We start from the raw sequence: 19,334 nt of genomic DNA, 5'->3' as shown, positions 1-19,334 counted from the left end.
TCACTACAAGGCTAGTCGCCAGCCACTTTCTGTTGTTGACGCAAATGGGAAAGGTGAGCAGCATTTGATATTCATTTAGCATTCCTTGGAACATCCTGTTTAATAACCATAAAGATTCAGGTTATATTTAAATACTTTGAATGGCCTTTTTCTAAGAATTATTGAGGAGTGCAGTTACTTTGAATGATCTAAAGTACAAACCCTCACCCCTTCGTCAAGAAAACCAAAGGGGCCTTTTAATACAAAATCCTGTATTTGGGACAATGACAAATAGAGAAGCCTTGTATTTCTAGCACTCTCTTTTAGGGTTCCCAACACTGAAAAGACAACCAAAATAAGACCAACTGTGATCTTAGGTGGAAGGATATAGTTAGATATTTTTGGATACCCAGCACAAAAGAAAAGACCTGCTCCAATTCTGACTTGCAACAACAATTATTCAAATGTCAATAAAAACTCATGTACTGGGAAGATCAAGCATCTGTGAATTTCTAGATGCTGTTGGGAGGATTGTGTGACTGAATATCTTGCTATTTTTGAGGTCTCGGTGACACCGTTCTGACCAGCCTTGCAACAGGAAGTAACTTTCCCATAGTCATAGCAAATATTCACTAGAATGAGGCTCTGCACTTGTGCAGTCTCATCACCGACCATGAAGCTTAAATACCATATTGAACTATTAATTATTTCTGTCTTCCTTATTACATGATGCTGTAAGACTAATACAGCATTTATTTGCATTCTGGTGAAACACAGTGCTTGGGTCTGAAAAGTTGAGTACAGTTGACTATAAATGGCCCAAAGCTTCCACACAGAAGAGCCATTACTGATGCAGATCTCTTTGAACCCTTTGTGTTAATTAGAAGAACTAAATGAACTATTTAGCAGTTTTTAATATTACAACACTCATGAAATATTTAAGAGCGGTCTAAATAAGAGAATTAAAACAATCATTTTTAACAATTGGTCTGAGTTCTTTGATTATAATTTAATTGCAGATCCATGCTTTGTAAACATAAAGCTACCACCTGAGAATTCTCTTGAACCACTGGGACTTTGTGTCAGGAAAGATGTAACCTGAGATGCAGAAAAAATAAAATAAAATAAAATACATTGCATTTCAGTAGTGTTTCCTTATAACATCACTTCTCTTATAATTGGAATCATTTCTTTGGAACAGATTGCCTTTAGAAACAGATGATGTTTTATGTTCCTTACAGGGAACCCACAATGTAAAGAATTTAAAGAAATTTTTCCAAGCCAGCATTTAGTATAAACTCCCTCCTGTTTTCTACAGCTTTCAACCCAGAGTTCTTCATTCTCATCCTCTGCAGATAGATCATCTCTGTCCATTCACTGACAGACCTAAGCAGGACTGTAGAGAAAACAGACCACTCAGCAGCTGATTCTCAGCAGGCAGGGGCATTCCCTTGTTGGAAATACTTAGCCACTGTGACCCCAGAAAAGCAGTGAGGTAAGGGTCAGGCAAATGCAACTCTCCTGTAAAAAAAGAACTGCAGTCATTTCCCAGAGCCTAGACAGCAAAGAAGACAGGGGAGAGGATCCCAGATATTTAAATAGAAGCAAGATGGTGGTTGAATGAACAGTATTAGCTTTTACTTTTCACATAAAACTTGAAGGTTTTTCAAAAAATAAAAAAATAAAAATAAAAACCAAAGCAGAAAGAAATGAGGGATTGAACTACTAAAATGGTGGTCCAACACAGGAGGTATAAAGTAGAAAATCATACTTTTATTAAAACCTAGACTCAGAGTGTCATTTATCTCGGTGAAAAAGGAAAACCCTATAAAATTCCTACCTAAGCAGGTATCTGGGTCCAGAGAGTGAAGTAGGGTGGAACATATTAATGACTTTGGTTTCAGAGAAAGGGAAAATGTGATGACAGAAATTAGAGAGAGGTTGAGAGATCATGACAGAAGAAGCTATGTTTGGAGGATGTGTTAATAAACGTGTCGTCACTCTGCAGCAGCTTTCATGCTATTGCAAGACTCTTTGGGACCAATATAAATAAATATTATTAATTCAAAGAAAACTCCATCTTTTAAGGCGGAAAACAGCCATGAAATTAAAACCAATGACAGATACAGCAAAAGCGTCATCAACTTAGGTTGGTTATCTCTGTCCATATTGTTTGAAAATCCTAATAAGTTGAGAGTCAAGAAGGGCTGTAGAAGTTGTAATTCGTCACATGTCTTTCTATTCAGTGGGATTTTATGTACAGGTTTTTGTGCTTCCCTTGACCTCTGCATGGTCAGGTGTTTGATGTGCAGTCCTCCTGCTGTGGGCAACTGAGGCTTGTGGCCAGAGATTCTGTCTCTGCAATCTTTCCTCTTAGTCTCTACTTCTGCTTCAGACTGCCAAACAAGAAAAAATTCAGAGTACGCTTCTATAAAAATGTAATTATCACATTTTCTGTTACTCTTGAGATTTGCTATTCTGAGCTTTCAGCCAACTCTTATTAATTTGCTTAGTTGTCCTGTCACAGAATGGACATTGCCTAAGTGTTTGAAAGAGAAAAGCAATCAGAAAAAAAGGTAGTGTGATGAAAGGAGAGAGTGTACAAGGTCCTATGCCCCTTTCTTTTTTATTTTATTTTATTTTACTTTATTATTTTATTTTATTTTATTTTATTTTATTTTATTTTCTATGCCCCCTTCTTAACACTGAAAAACAAACCCTAAACATTCACAAACCAATAACAGCTGGTAAAATTAGACATCATCATTCAGAGGGATAAAAGCACATTTGTTATTTGACAGTAAGATCCCTGGAGGACAAAAAGAGTGTGTTTCAGAGTATTATAGAACTTTAAAGTGAGTGAGGCATCAGGGTAGTTGCATATGAGGAGACGCCAGATAGATGTCTGAAAATGTTTCAAAACAAATGGCTTATGCCCACAAGTTCCTTCAAGGCCTCTTCCTACCACAGCAGTAGGGCTGGCTCTTTGGGAACAGTGTCTGCTGAACACTCTCTGTTTTTTTAATTGCTCTTTTCCAGGTTATTCTTGGTAAGGCTTCCACAGCGTGAGGGATTTTTCAGAAGCTCAGCCTCCAAGGGAAGTGACTCTGCATCAGAGAGAAGTGCCAGAGGGGGCCAAAGCCTGCAGAGACCTGAAGCTGACTTTCCCAGCTTCGCCAAAGGCCACGAGACCCACTCCAGTGTGCAGAAGAAAAAAAATAAACCCAATCAAGGAAAAAAAGTAGTATCAACATTCGAAGAAGGATATGAAGGACTTCCTCACTTAATAAAGAGACATATTTTATTAGTTCCTGATAGACAGTGTCCTGCAAATTGGAAACCTTTCTTAGCCATTGAAACAATCACACACTGCTATTTCTGAGGCACCTGCCATGAGCCAATTTAGATACTTCTTTACATTTCAAACTGTCTTTCTTGCTTTATTTTTTTTTAGTTCATTTGAAACCTTTGTTTTTTTTAAGTTATGATAACATTTGCATAATCTACACTTTGTTTTCTTCTTTCTGTTACAATGATGTACAAACATGAAGCCTATTTTGAGATTTACCTCTGTGTGCATGTTTCTGTGTGTATGCTCGTGTGTGCATTTGTGTGTTTTCAGCACAGCTGCAGGTTCATCTCATTTGCACTGATTAACAGAGAGGTAGAAATCAGGAGTGAGATAGTTGATGAGAACAGGTGACGTGCTACATTTAGCTGTACCTCCTGTACCAAGATACGTGCCTCCTTCATCTAACATTGTCTGGACAGAAAGCTATGTGGAAGCAGAATTGATGATTCCTTTTGGAATTATTATAAAGGAGGTAGGAGAAAAGTCCCATTTGTCAAGAAGACTCCTTCACTACCTCCCTGTTGTCTAAAAGGCCACTTAGGAGCTTTGTTCCCTCTTCATTGCTGGAACTTTGAGAATGGTAACTAAAAAGTTGAGCTTCATAGATGGTTTTTCCTTACTCTTTGAGGTGAAGGGTATGAAAAAACAAAAATTTAAGAGTAACCATATACGCCTGTGAAAAAGGGATAAAGAAAGGCCCAAGAACATGATAAGTAGTTTGAGCAAGGCAGGGTGAAGCCAATGGACACCGGAAGCCCTGATGGTTAGGGACAAGCAAATGGTTTTACATGGATACTTACAAACATCTAATCGGTACACATTTTGAGTCAACTGTCTCACGTGTAGAGTGAGGATGTTTGGTTATCTCACTCAGAACTCAGATTAAACCCCAGGGCTCTAGGGTTCTGTGGAGTATCTTGACCAGGACAGGGGTTTGATTGTGTGGGAAGCAAGCAGATGGTTGATGTCTGGCAAATAGCTCCTCTTACCAGTTATGTGACCTATAACCTGCTTCACACATTGCATCTCTTATCCAATTTTACTTTAAAAAAAAAAACACTCTTAGATTTAATTTGCGACATAAATAAACAAGTGAATATGGTAGTGTGAACTTGGCTAGATCTGACAGTTTCTCAGGTCAGGTATCACCTTCCAGCATCAACATTTCATATTTCTGTAAAAATGTACTGATTCATTCATTCTTAACCATAAAGAATCTAAGATATGAGCCGTAATCTTGTGTGATTAGGTAATAGATGCTAGTTCTCTTCGAAGAATTAAATAAGGAAAACTAAAAGTTTGGTTACCTGATGTTTCTTCATTTCAGAAAAATAACAGAATACCATTTGCTGATGTGTGATCATGAAACACAATGAGATCTTCGGAATTCTCTAAGGTTTTCTAAGTTTGTGATTGTCTGTCAAAGAGGACCAGCTAAAGTAAGAACTGATGTGTTGGGATATCTGCATATCTATTACAATGCTTCATGTTTTGATAGACAAGTTATCAACCAGACATCTTTCACTTTGAACTTAAAAACAGTTAAAATCCTGAAAAAGGCAAAGGTGACTATTGGAAATTTGGTTCTTTTCCTTTAGTAACAGTAGAAAACAGACAAGTTGATGCCTGTACATACCATAGGTAGTATACCACATTTGATAAATAACTCATTATTAGTAGAACCATTTTCTACAAGTGTTAGTTATACAACTGTGTCTTTAAAAACAAGTACAGGGAGCGTGGAAACATTTGGCTCACTAAGTATTAAATAACTCAGAATTCTTTGTTGCATAAATGTACATTCATGAGATGATATCATGCTGTCTGTTTGACTGTAGACCTCGTTTACAACTCTGCTTCCAGGCCTTCCTTCCTATGCAGGCTAAGAAGAGACTTTCCAGGGAGAAAGCACTGAGGTACCATGAGGGACTCTAGGAAGGTAAGATGGGGCAGGCAGGTCAAATCTGACTCCCATGTGCTCTGCTGGTGCCTCCATACCATGAGAAACTGACAAATTATGTAATTAATTCCATTGAACTGCATGGACAATTGTATATTGATTGATAAGTTATTATTAGAAACTGTAAACAACTACTAAAATGGAGAGTTTCTTTTTTTTGCATGGTCCACTAGAGTGACATACAAGATAGAAACCTTAAATATTATTTTTATGACTGTTTAATTTGATTGCAGACCATTTTTCAATATGCTTTTTATTTGATATTCGACATTTTCATTTGAAAAATCACTTATTTATACTTATCTTACTATATTTGAGTGTGGATTAACACAACTAGTTTCAAAATACCAGAGAAGACTTTCCTAAAATGAGGGAAAAATTAAGACTCATTATCTTTCCATGGGTGAAGGCTTTACAAGACTAATCTATGCCAGGAAAAGGTCTATGTAAAATATTAAATAATATAGTATAAAGTTTTTTTTTTAAATCAGGTATGTTTACTATGGCTTGTACTCCTTAGTTATTTTTTGCATGCTTTATATTGCTGAGGTTGTTTTATAAATCATTTATGCTTAAAAGATGTTGGCTTCTCTGACTGAATTAATTACACACAGCCATAGGCATTGCATTCCAAAAGAAGAGTCAGCTGAAGTAAAACCAGATTAGGAAGAATATTCTGTATAGCCTATTCTGTAGGAAATTACAAAGTTCAGACATTACAAGAAATATAATAGAAGCAAAGCATAATAAAGATTCATTTTAGAACTCAAGTTAATTTAGTTAAAACATATCATTCTTAAGAACTTAATGAGACCAGCCTTCCTTTTTATAGCTAATTCCCCAGCAGTTTCCTCTCCCTCATTTTTTTTTTTTTTTTGGAATAACATTGAAGTGTTCATAAATATCCATGAGTAAAGTTATCACACAGATATTCTACCTTTGAAGTTCACCAATAAAGAGAGCCGCTGCCTCTCAGCCTTTAAAATTTCCAAGCCCACCGTTTTAACACAAGCCAGCTAAACCCACCAGTAACTTACTAAGATATCTGGAGCCGACAGCCTTGTGGTGTTCAGTCCTACCAGGGATGGGAGAGTTTGGGACATCCAGTTTGAAATCATTGCCATGGTACTGAGCACAGCGCCAAGTTTCAGCAGTGGAGCACTCATTGCTGTGGAGCTAATGAGTTTTCATAGTGACTGATTAGGAACCCGGAGCCCGGCTGGCAGCGGGAGGCGTGACTGCAGCAAGCCACATCTACATCATGAAAAGAGATCAACAGCCCAGCTCTAATCACCAGGCAGATCTGGGAAACCTCCTTCCTTCCCCCACCTTCCTGGCAAGTGCCTTGTCCTCCTTTTCCTCCTTTCTTCTGCACACTTTGTGAGACAAACAAAATATTCTTGCTGGGGCTTGGCTGTTACAAGCACAGACCACAGGTGTGGAGAGCAGGGGATGGGGAGCTTTTCCAGCCCTATTGTAATGTTACCAGGAACAGAGTTTGTCTCCTTTGGGTTTTGCGTATAATCAGTTTCTCTTTATCGTTAATAGCAAAGTCAAAAGTCTATAAATGGGGATCTGCCAAAGTGCACATTCCAAATGCCAAACTTAATTTCTACAGATTTCTCTGGGCAAGACCGGAGTGCCTTCGGAAGAGCATGAAAGCAGTCTGAGACTAATTTCCAAGATGATCACACAGTGTGAACAGGAGATCACTTGTTCAAACAGCAATCTAAAATTAGTGTCGACACTTTAAAACCACAGCCAAAGACTAACAGCCACTGCCTGTGAGAATGTCGCCTCTAGGCACCTTACACTGTAACAGACAGAAGAACTGGCCTTGAAGAGAAACTTCTGTCACAAATTCCTTGATTCTAGTTCTGTTTTCGAGAGCAAACGTTCTCTATCCAACGCCTTTGGAGGATCTCAGTACCTCAACAGACATGGTTAGCACTATTTTCACTTTGTGAGGAATCAGTGAATGGTGCAGAAACTGTGACCTGCTGGAATGTGTTGGTGCAGGAACTGTGGAGATCTGATTCTTGTGTCCTTCTCGCCAGTGCGTGTCTGCTTGGTGACATAATCTTCCTTGGTTTTAGAGTTTCTCTTTAAAGGTATGGTGTGGGTTCCAGACTGAGGCCTTTTCCAGCTCTAAAATTCAGATCTTTCATTATATTCCTTCTGCAGATATGACAAACAGGTCACATCTCAATCTCAGGTTCTGAATGGAACAAATCATAGGCCACTGTTTTATTGTTTTGTTTTGCTTTTACTGATGTATGTATTTTAAAATAAAAATACATCAAGAGAAATATGGGTGAAAAATAGAAAAATTGAGTCATAGGAAAGAAAAGCATCATTGTTATTTCTTGGTATAATTCTATTGTTTGTATCTAAGATTTTTCATTTGTGTGTGTGTGTGTGTGTGTGTGTGTGTGTGTGTGTGTGTGTGTGTACATACTTAACAGTGTTAACAGGATAAACAAAAATATTTAACAAAGTTGAAGAATAGTGTTTATGTTTTATCTTCAGAGAACTTTGAAGTGGGGTAGAGCCAAATAGCCTTCAAATGTTCTTTGCATTTACAAGCTTTGAATCTAGGCTATATTCATTTCCCCTTAAGATATATACAAATTATTTTCTTTGGACTTTATTCTTTAAAAGGGACACCCAGAGAACCAGATACTATTTCCTTTTGTTGTTAAAAATGTTCTACATGAGGAATCAATAAGCATTAATCACACTAGTCTATGTAAAATGCAGCATAGAGCTGTCAAGGGAAGGAATGTGAATTTTACATTAGTATTACAGAGTTATAATGCAAAAATACAAAATAGCTCTAGAAATCTGAATGTTTTGAAAATACACCTGGAATTCAACCAGTTTTGATAAAGGAGAGACTGTCTTTAGCAAAGCCTATTATCCACAATTGAAAATTAATATACATGCAATTATGAGGTAATTTATGAAGCAATGTGGCAGATAGTAATTATATTTATTAATAAACTATCAGTCTACAAAATAATAACATCTTTGAGAGAATATAGTATTGAATGCCAGAGAAGAATGGAGCTCTTCTTTGCAAATTACAAAGAAAGGGAAAAATAAGAAAAGGAGCACAAATGGAATGCTGCTTTTAATTTCTCAGAGATGCAAATAAGTGAACCAGCATACTGAAAAGGAACAATAGTCCAAGTGTATGATTCAGCTATGTTTATTAACAGTATAAAGTCTAAAATGTGTTGTTATTACAAGAGGTTTAAATGCCACAATGAAATAGAAAAGCTCAAATTATAATGATTATTAGTTGTAAGAAATAAAAATAACTTCAATTTGCAAATACCTAAATAGTTTTCTGCATTTTCATAACTTATTACAGTTCTTTCCATTTTAAAAGTTGAGTCCTAGTTTCCATGTAGAAGCTGGGATTTGTGTGTGTGTGTGTGTGTGTGTGTGTGTGTGTGTGTGTGTGTAGAAGTTAGCAGTCTGTGTTTGAGAGAACGTCCTGGTTTTAGAATTTCCACAGCACGGATTTAGTGGTAATGGAATAAATAGCCTGAACTGCATCTGTAAACACTAACTGTGGCCAAGGCTTCAGGGCCACCCAAGTATGTCTAAACTTCATCTGGTACTCATTGCTACGGTTTAATGCAAAGCTGTGTTGCCACTAGTTTCGTGTGGCAAAGTGTCACTGATGTCTTTAGGGTTCAGGAAAAATGTGCATGAGCTGCAGAGAGAACAATCAGGATAGTACACAAGAAAAGTCCCTTGAGTTGTGTTCTCATTGTTTAGGTGAGCGATGGTGACATTCTGGAGGCAAGAAATTGTCAGTGGTGTTGATAAGGACTGAGCCCATTAAGACTTCCCAAAGGTATGGCAGTCCTTGGTGATGCAGTAGATGTGAAATATGAAGAAAAAAGGGCCACCAGCAGTTGTTGGTTTGAATGTGGGCATAAGAATGATTTGATTCATCTAGATAAGAGTCAGAGACTGGGTCGCGTCTTTAGGTATAAGATGGAACTCCTTGTCGCACGTCCAACGTGCGTCACCTGTGGTACAGAGTTACAGTACGGTGATATGTCCGTGTCTGAAGTTCAGAAAAAGAGTTAATCATCATGACCATGAAACCTGTATCTTGTGAGAAGACTGCATAGTTTAAAAATATGGTCAATAAATGAGTATCTTAAAACTACAGGGGGTTTTATTTAGACTTTAATTAAGGATAATCACTCAATTTGTTACAAATGTGCTTCATTAAAAGTTAAAGAACAAAGTAACCTCTATGTCAGGTAAATAATAAGTATAATTTCCAACCCCATAGTTTAACAGAAGATACAAACTGATTATATACTTATTTTCTTTTTATAATCTCATAGTGAATCAGTAACTATAAAATCTAGAACCATGAATTATGACACATGGGATACTGAAACTTATTGACTAAAATGTTTATTCATTAGTTTATGTGGTAGCCCGTCTTTATTTTCAGAGAGAATTTAATGAGAGAACCATATAATACATAATTAATAAGCAATTACATATTAAGTGAAAAGATTTATAGCCAATATCATATAACACTGGCATGCTTTATCACTGGAAGTTTTTATTTAATTTGTAGTGTAAAAGTTTATCATTGCTTCAATTCTCAAAACATACTTCCTAATTTTGGATCCATTGTGTGCTACTGTGCATGTGTTGTGTGTGTCTGTGTAGGTTTCTGGGCGGTACATCCTAGGCAGATACTAAAAGTACATACATATTGGTTTAAAAGAAATTGCTAAGTTAGAATGGACTCTAGAGAAAATAATGAAGAATCTTCAAGGAATAAGCAAGTTAAACAGGAATACTAGAAGAAACAGCATCAAATAGAATAATTACGATAAACAGGGCTATGGGCATCAGGTCAAGAGGCAGCCCTCCTTTCACCGCAGTACAGAGAGGCACTTCAGGTGGTTTTTCTTTGAATTGACCCTTGCTAGAGAGGTGACATCAACAGTCTCTGAATCTACACATTCCTGTCTGTAAAATCAAGGATGGCTGTGTGGAATGGATATTCAAAAGACTAGAAAAACGCATTTAGCACTGTTTGTAAGACACCAGGCACCCGTACATAGCCCTATACAGGGTGTGAAATGACAACATTGGGCCTTGCTAAAAACAGCAGATGAATGGACAATGCTTTTTAAGGAATCAGAATTGCACAACTTTGCAGAGTATCTGAGTTGAGATTTTAGGACACACAGCCATGCGTTTCACTTGATGTTGGTAAAGAAAATAGTACAATCTTCTTGTGTGCTGTCATGTTCCCTGGTGATGGAGTCCTAATATCAGAGTACCAAGTAGCAAAGAGGAAGTTAATGACACGATTCTACCAAAACTGGGAACTCATAACAACTGAAAGGGATTTCTAAAATATAGTTGCATGTCCACAGCTGCTCACCTACTTCATCTTTCTCCACACACTCAGTCTTCTGTCCTCCTAATTAGACTTGCCTCCCCTCATTCATGAAGTCCTTCAGTTCCCTTCAGATTATTGTCATCAGTTCTCAGCACTTGCTAAGTTTCAGATTCCTAGGCCCCAACAGCAGAGGCTGACTTAGCTGTAGCAAGAGCAAAAGAATTTATATTTCTCACAAGTTCCTGGACAATGTTGATGCCCTGTTACTGATCAACTGTTTTGGTAACTCCCAAGGATCTCATCCCTTTCATTTTGTTAAAAGACAACTATTTTGATGTTTTCCTCTTTTTTTTTTTCAATATCAATAATTCTTTTCTTTCTTAATGGTTCATTCCTAAAGGTAGACACAGAGCATTTTACATCTCTTAGCTGATGTACAAACCTCGTCTGGTTCTACGATCTAGACAAGTGCTCTGCCACTGAGCTGTGTCCTGATTACTTAAACACATTCTTTAGCCTAATTTTCTCCAGTAATCCTTTTCTATCCTATCTTTTTTAGTGTGTCTTCTAGAGAGAAATATTTCTATTCATCGTCTTCAATTTCTGTCTTCCTAAACAGATATATTGTTGATATTTTTCTCTTTCACTAATACTACCCATTTCAAGCCTGTGACCCTACATTGCCAAGTAGAGCAATCAATTCTCAAGCTTCACCTCCCTGGACCTTCATCAATATTACTTTTTTCTTCTTGCAATGCTTTCTTCACTTGGCTTCCGGAATATAACCCTCCCCTGGTTTTGCTCCAACTTCCTGACCTCTCTTTATATTGCCTTTGCTGATTCTTCCTCATCTATATGCTAATGACTCCCAAATTCATTTCTTCCTCAAAGACCTCTCCTATCAATTCAGACTTGCATTTCCAATTATCTGCTTGACACCTCCACTTTCAGTGTTTAATAGGCATCTTTAATTGAGCATGTTATAAATGAGCCCCTGATATGGCTCCTCAATCCTGAATAAACAAAGCGAAAGGAGCAAAACAATACTGGCCCAAATAAACAACAATGCTACACTTATGCAGTCACTTTTGCGAGCCTTCCTTTTCAGTTAGTTGACAGTGGGCTGAACTCATCTATTCCAGTTATTTGGTAAGTGGTGAGCTTATGCTGTAGTAGATAGTTTCCCATTCCTACCCATGCATATATTCCTGGTTAAACCCAATGAGTTCCAAAAGAAAAACCTGTGAACATGGGATGATGCCTTGCTAGGGAGAAGAGACACTGGTTGTGAATGTAGGATATTTAAAAGAGAGAATGAGAGTGACAAGAATGTGCTAGGTAAATGCATGAAGTTGCCTTAAAACATTAATTATATTCCTTAAATGTTTAATGGACATACTAGCTTTTACCTTCTAAACTTACCTAGAATTCAAGATTTTTAAAAATATTTTTTATTAATTTATTTATATTACATCTCAATTGTTATCCCATCCCTTGCATCTTCCCATTCCTCCCTCTCTTCTGCTTTCACCCTATTCCCCTCCCCTATGTCTGTGACTGAGGGCGACCTCCTCCCCTTCTATATGATCATAGGGTATTTCAAGCTTTTCTACAGTTCCTACTTCTACTATTCTTCCTAAAATATCACGGTCTCTCAATGGGGACATTACAAGATCCACCTTGTACCAAAACCACTTAGTGCATTTGTACCTTCCTAATCAAAATAAGTCTGTTAAAGCATAAGTTGGATTGTATTATTCATCTGAAACCCCAATAGATCTCCACTGAACTCACTGTAAATGACTTGAACTGAAAAGTTATTTATACAATAATCTCTCTATTAGTTCACATTTCAATTCTTGCAAGCCTGATTTAGATTGCCCTTGGCTGGTCTTCTTATTCCATCTGTTTGCTTTCTTCAATCTTTTGGTATTTTCTGTTGGGCTAGTTAAGTGTGATGCATTTGTTCTGCTTATTTATTATCTATTTTCTTCTCTGGAAATGAAGTTTGATGCGGGCACAGATACCATCACATTTGTTTCAACGCTTGTGTACAAGACAGTGTCGGGCTTATAGTTCATTCTCCATAAAATATTATTAGCTGTGAAAAGATATCAATACATTTACAATTTGTTTTAAAATGAAATCATTTTAGATCTTGTTGACAGTAGAGTCTATCATTACAAAACCAAATCAGTGTAAAATATTTAAATATTTCACTTTACATATGTTTTTGAATGGATACTGCTGCTCTGTGTGTTTATAATCAATAATCAAACATTAGTTACAAGTACTGTTTTTTTTTCTTCTTCCAGTTTATACATGTGAAATGCAAGCAATTGTGTTCCAATCCGAAAAGTGCTAGTTTCAACTCCTGTTCCATTTTCTGTTAAAAAGCCTCAAGCTTCCAGAGCCACAACTAAGTATAAGAACAATCTACTCTACTTCTTGCTTTTGGCCTGTCACATTTTCTCTATCATAGTGAATATGGAAGAGACTCTAGGTCATGGAAATTGTCATTATTTTTTTAAAAAAAAGTATATCATCCTATGTCTATTACATTATAATATATCTTAAACATGCATGCTAAATTTATTTAAGAATAAGTAGAATAATAGATTGGAAATGGAAATATAAGTGCTTAATTATCAAGGTCCCATTCACATTGGCCCTTGACAACCAGAGGCAACACCTTTCTCCTGGAAACCATCCTTAGCAACCAATGAGAAGCCACAATTTGCTCTTGGAAAGTCAAGCTTTGAAAACCAGTCAGAGGGTATCAAGTCTCTTCTTGGTAACCTGCTGTCCTTCCTCTGAGTGCCACCAGGTCTCCCCCTCCAGGGGACATGGTCAAAGGTGAGGCACCAGAGTATGTGAGAAAGTCATATCCCACTCTCCACTCTACTGCGGAGAGTGTTCTGTCCATTGTCTAGATCTGGGTAGGGGTTTAAGGTTTACCGCCTGTATTGTCCTTGGCTGGTGCCTTAGTTTGAGCGGGACCCCTGGGCCCAAATCTGCCTATCATAACAAGGGAGGGGATAACCATTGAGATGTAACAAGAATAAATTAATAAAGGAGAAAAAAATACATTAAAAAAAAAAAGAAAACCAGTCAGAGGCAATATTTTGTTTGTGGAAGGTCACGCATTGCTTTTCCTGCCTTGTTCTTTCAGTATTGTTTTAAAACCATTCAGTAACGAAGGCATGAATTTAGATGGAAAATATTAGTGATGTGCTTTGGAGAATGAATTTCTGTCTTCTCATCTTTGCTTTCATCTCTAAAGCTGACTGATGCTCTACAAGACCATGGGATCCTCCTCTGGCAGCTGCTGCTGCTACTTCAAAGGAAAGGGGTGTGTGAGGGACGAATGTATTTCTGGACTTCTTTTTAAAAAAAATATTATGATGTTGTACCCAAAATTGAAGGTATGGGGAGAATATAAACCCTGTATTATGCTGGGAGGAAAAGGAAGGCACAGTGGTATGACAGAATGACAGTAGTTGTCACTGGCTTGCTCTGTGTCTTAGCTTTGTCATCTGGGAGCTAAGGACACCAAGCTGAATTAAGTGCCTTCCATAACAGTGTGGTGAATTCAAAACCTTTAATTCATACTCCCACTGTTAAACCTCTGCAGCCACGGTTTCCTCATGTGTAGCTTGAGAGATCAGGGGGCCGCCAACCCCTTTGGTGTTTGTGAGGGTAAAATATACGGTTGCATAAAAAGTGCTCACCACTGTGCATGAAACATAATAAGCTATCAATCAAGTTTTCTTCATGGGCATTCCTGGGAAAACTCTAAGTTCTTTCTTTAGCTTATCATGAGGAAAGAAAAAGTATTGGAAAAATACATACATAGATGAAAAGACCATTAAGTTTATTGAAAATGGCTGGTGTAAAGATTTATCATTTTAAACTATCTGAAAAATTTAACTTTTTATATGCAAAATATTCATATTTCTAGTATGGTTTGTGCTTCAGGATATTATTCCAGAAACTGCAGGAAATACATCTATTTCCCAAGCTTTCCTTTAGGGCAGTGTTTCATTACCTTCCTAATGCTGCTACCCTTTAATACAGTTCCTCATATTGTCATGATCCCCAACCATAAAATTGTTTTGTGTGATACTTCATAACTAGTTTTACATGAACCACATGTAAATATATGATATACAAGATATCTGTTATGCAACCCCTGTGAAAAAGTCGTTTGATCTCCAAATAGGTCGGAACCCACAGGTTGAGATCCACTGTTTTAGGAGCTTCCAATTTGCTTCTTCAGGGTATTATTCTATGGAGGGTGACTGCTAATATAACTGAATTATCAATAAGTAACAAAGAACCGAGATGCAATCACTTTAACTAAGCACACACAGCAAAGAAATGCAAAGCCAAATTTGAACATGCAGTTGCATTCTAAGGGACATATGTGTGGAAATATATCTTATGAATGTGAGCAAACATAATAAAAATATTATAACCTGTGCTAGGTTAAATTTTTTCTTTTGAAAATAATTAGAATCATTGGAGGAAAACACTGCAGTTCATTTCTCTCCATGCTCTCATCTGAGCAAAAAACATATTAGAAGCACCATGTCTTCTTGTCATGAGTTGATCTTTTTGAATAAGACAGAGGAAAGCTTTTACCAGAGAGACTCTGGCTCTCCTGTAAGGGTTTAATCACTGCCTCATTTTCATTGGATTCTAATTTCAAATTTTTCTTATTTACCCAACTTAACAGGGCAGACTGAAGTGTTAAATTATTGCCAAAAGCATTTCCCCAAAAAAATTTGTTTAGAAAGAGAAATCTCAAAGAGTTTAAGAAATTGCCTGGTGATCAGAAAGGGGACTGTTTCAGGGAAAGCGTGAAGGAACAAAATTGGATCTTCAAGTGTGCAATTTTCTGAAAAGTTGTTACAAGTTGTTTCATAAAGCTTATCTCCCTCATGGAGATTTGAATGTGTGTTTAGTAGGAACTAAAAGTCAGATGGCAGTAAACAGCCCCAAACATCAAAATAAGAAAGGGAATTACATTTGTAGCTGTATTTATCAAATTTGCATAAATAGCAAAAGCTTCTCTGGGTTAGTTTTGTGCATTGGCTCCAGCTCTAGTGTCTGTCATTATTGTCCCTTCATCAATATGCATAGTCAAGGTTGTGTTGTGCTTTGAAGACTCTGGGTAGATAAACACATTTAAATATGAAAGTCTGAAGACTTGGTCTTGGAATAAATCAGACAGATATCATTGAAAGTATTATGAGCGTTGTATAGTTTTCAAAAGTTCATCAAAATAGTCAAGACCAGGTTATTATGACAACACCATACATATGCAACCATGTGAGCTTGCTTTTGACTTTGTGTTTGGATTTCAAAATTACATGACTTAAAATCAGGTCCCCTTTGTGAATATTCAACTAGGACCATGCTGGTGACAGAGAGAAGTAAATTGAACAATGAATAAGTAGGGGAAAGTTTTGACAAAAGTTGCCTGTCATTATAAAAGTTGTTCTCATTTCTTATATCTCATTCTTACTACTTTTTAATCTTCATATTATACAGCTTAATTGTATATTTTTTCTTATTGACAGAAAAGCATTTGTATAAGTATATTTCAACTTCTGTTAAGGCTATCAAAGCATTAAACATTTTTAAGTCTTATTTTGGGTCGTCGACTTACTCTGCTGACCATCATAAAGTTAATACGTTCCATTTTTGTTTTAGCGATGTGTATATGTGTGAGCATCTGTGAAAGTATGCACTACAGTACTAGTGTAGGGACGAGAACAACTTTAAGTGTCTGCCTTTACTTGCCATTTTCTTGAGACAGTGTGTCTTGTTTGACGCTGCCTACATCTAAAGATAGCTGATCTCTAATCTTCCAGGATGCTCCTCTCTTGCATGCTTTATATTGATTAGTGCTAAAAGCTTGCGTAGCATGTCCTGGAAGAGGACTACCCTGTGAGGACCTAGTCCATCTTACATCCTTAATGCCTCCTGAATCATGATGTGAATAAGTCTGTTCTACCAGGGGCTCCCTGTACTTGCTCTCTTGTACCATTACCAGATTATTGCCCTGTGTGTGTGTGTGTGTGTGTGTGTGTGTGTGTGTGTATGTATGTATGTATGTATGTATGTATGTATGTATATATGTATGTAATGAGACTACATTCATAATCATTACAACACAAAACTGACTAATTAAAGGAATGATGCCAGGTAAGGTTTCTAGACAAAAGTCAGTTAGAAATAATAAAGTAAACATTCAAAGATAACTGAAGTTCAAGAGTGAACAGCTGTGTCTGTGCTTGGGTAGAAATTAAGAGAAAGACAGATGAAGTAAGTTAAGTGCTTTGAGCTTATTAAATTAGATAATAGTGCACATCAGAGGAACCCGTTTCCCACAGTATATTCCCAAACAAAAGGAGAGACACAGTTGGAAATATGGCATGGGGGAGGATGCGTTTAGACAATAGTTAAAGCAGAATCTTGATAGTGCTCAAAATGAGCAACGCTCTATGCGAAGCATTTAACATCAGGTCTCAGTTGCCAAGTAGACTCTGGATTCTGTTTCCTTGGCAACTACAAAGTTAAGATAAATGTTGAATATTGTGTCTGAAAAACCCTTATCTGAAGGTTTGCACCTGGACTGAAAATTAAGGCTGCTTCTTGGTGTCAATGTGACTGAAATCCTCCAAGCAGAAGTGGGCTATTCCATTTTCACTGAACTGGTTTCAAAGGGCAATGTTTCTAATGATCTGTGATTGTAGAGAACAAAGTACCTCTGTTCTCAGTTCTCTGATAAAGTAACAAAAACAGTATGTAGAGGTCAATCTCATAGGCTGATTGCACAGATGAAATGGGGTGACGTACACCATGTGCCGAGCACCATGTCTATCTCATAGGCAAGTTTTGATTTTGATTACCCAGCTGTCCTTTCACTAAAAATCATTTATGTATATTTTTTGCTGAGGGGCAGTGCTCAGTCTTAGCATAGTTCAAAGTAAAATTTCTAATGCCTAACCAACCAGTGAAAGGATGGGCCTTAGAAACTCTGTTTGGACAGTGGTTTTACTATAGCATAATCAACTTTGGTTTTGATAATAGAAATTCCCTGGCTGCATTTCACCAGAAACTTTTCCAGTTTAAAAGCTTGAAGTGTAACATGTAATTGTGCCTTTTACAAGTTCTGGATTTTTATCTACAACCAAATGTCTGGATACCCCTCTACCCAAAGGGGCACACAGACAGATTATAGAACCCAGCCGCTGTTCTTGATGAGGAAACATTTTTATCAGGCTGTGGTTGAAAGGCTATCTAGGAAATACTTCTTCATTTGATATTGACTTCTCTTTGTGACATCTCTGATACATTAATTTTCAACTTGAATACTTTCCGTGGTAGCAAACCTCAGTATTATGCAACCAGATGCTTAGATATTGGACATTCACATTCATAACTGTGGCCACGTTGAATTTATCCTGCTTCACATTTGCTGCCCTAACTCTGCTTTCTGGTAGACCACCCAAGAGTGATACTTTTTATGTTAGATAATCATCTTTTAGGTATCAAGATCTCTAAAAAAAAAAGTACCTGTTCCTGTGAAGAACATGCACAGTTGACTGTCTTTCTGATTAGATGCTTTAAGGGTCTCATACATCTTGGTTTTTCTTGTCAGACCCACAACCATTGGTTACTAATGCAATGCTCAGAACAGAACAAATTCTTCCACACACCTGAGATTTGTCTAAATAGCTTGGTACAGGTAAGTATGCAAGTTCACTCCTGAACATGGCAATATTCATTTACTTTTTGCAGGGTTAAATGACAATCACTACAATCTAAATACACCATTGTCACCCTAGATAATTAAAACTCTGACACAGAGGAAACATTTCTGTTCTTTCTGAGCAAAGGCTGGCTGTTAATGAGAAGTCCAGCTGCTTTCACTTATGATAATATGTTGCCCATGATTCAGTTGATTAAAATATTCTCGTCACTATGCACAATGACTGAAGAGACATGGTAATTTTTATATCTCATTAAGTATTCACTACAGCAGGATTTCCCACACAGCTATTGATGTCTGCACAGTTGAGCGTCTTATAGAATTGACATCTGAGCAATTGCTTTAGGAGGGACTGAGATTTGAAAAGCGCAGTTTAGAGGCCACCAGTGTTGCTGTTTGTTGTCATTCTGACTTAGACTCAGTTTCAGAGTCAGCCTTCTCTTTCTTTTGCCTGATCCAGCCTGATGAATCAGCAAATCCACAGCTGGATAACTGGAGAATGATGCTCATCTAGGTAAAGTTACACAGTTAAAGTCTTACTTTTCAAATCATTAATATTTTATACCTAAGTAAAAAGAAGCAGGGTGTACCATGAGAGCTTATTGTAGCCAGTGTGGTTCTTACACAACATTAATGCACCTGATTCTACTTCCTGACTCAAGCTACAGATGCATTTTGCCAGTTTGCCTATATAACACATTCCATGATTTCCCTTTTTCCTGTCTCTATAACTCAACTGCCTCAATGTGAGCTTCCACCAAACGAGCCTAGAATTGTATTATGAAATTCTTTACTTGTGCTCAATTGCTGATTTAATTATGACATCTCATCCCATTGGTTTTATTCATTTTCTGATTAGATCATA

At 37.1% G+C, this 19,334-nt stretch overlaps 1 protein-coding gene across 2 annotated transcripts in view; it reads right to left on the bottom strand.

Moving 5' to 3' along the window:
* The window catches only part of OLFM3 (olfactomedin 3), a 218,816-nt gene that overhangs the window by 44,909 nt on the left and 154,573 nt on the right, over positions 1–19,334 (bottom strand). The window contains exon 1 of one of the 2 annotated variants that reach the window (XM_084755888.1): positions 6,329–6,487. The exons of the other annotated variant lie outside the window; for it this stretch is intronic. Within the exon in view, the coding sequence (XP_084612014.1) occupies positions 6,329–6,457 (129 nt within the window). The 5' untranslated portion in view covers positions 6,458–6,487. Of the gene's footprint in view, positions 1–6,328; positions 6,488–19,334 lie in introns of those variants that run through there. 2 annotated transcript variants of the gene reach the window in all.

This window comes from Acomys minous (genome assembly GCF_964271855.1).
Source record: "Acomys minous genome assembly, chromosome: 14".
Taxonomy (NCBI): Eukaryota; Metazoa; Chordata; class Mammalia; order Rodentia; family Muridae; genus Acomys; species Acomys minous.
Note: the sequence above shows the minus strand (reverse complement) of the source record. Positions and strands in the feature narration are given on the sequence as shown.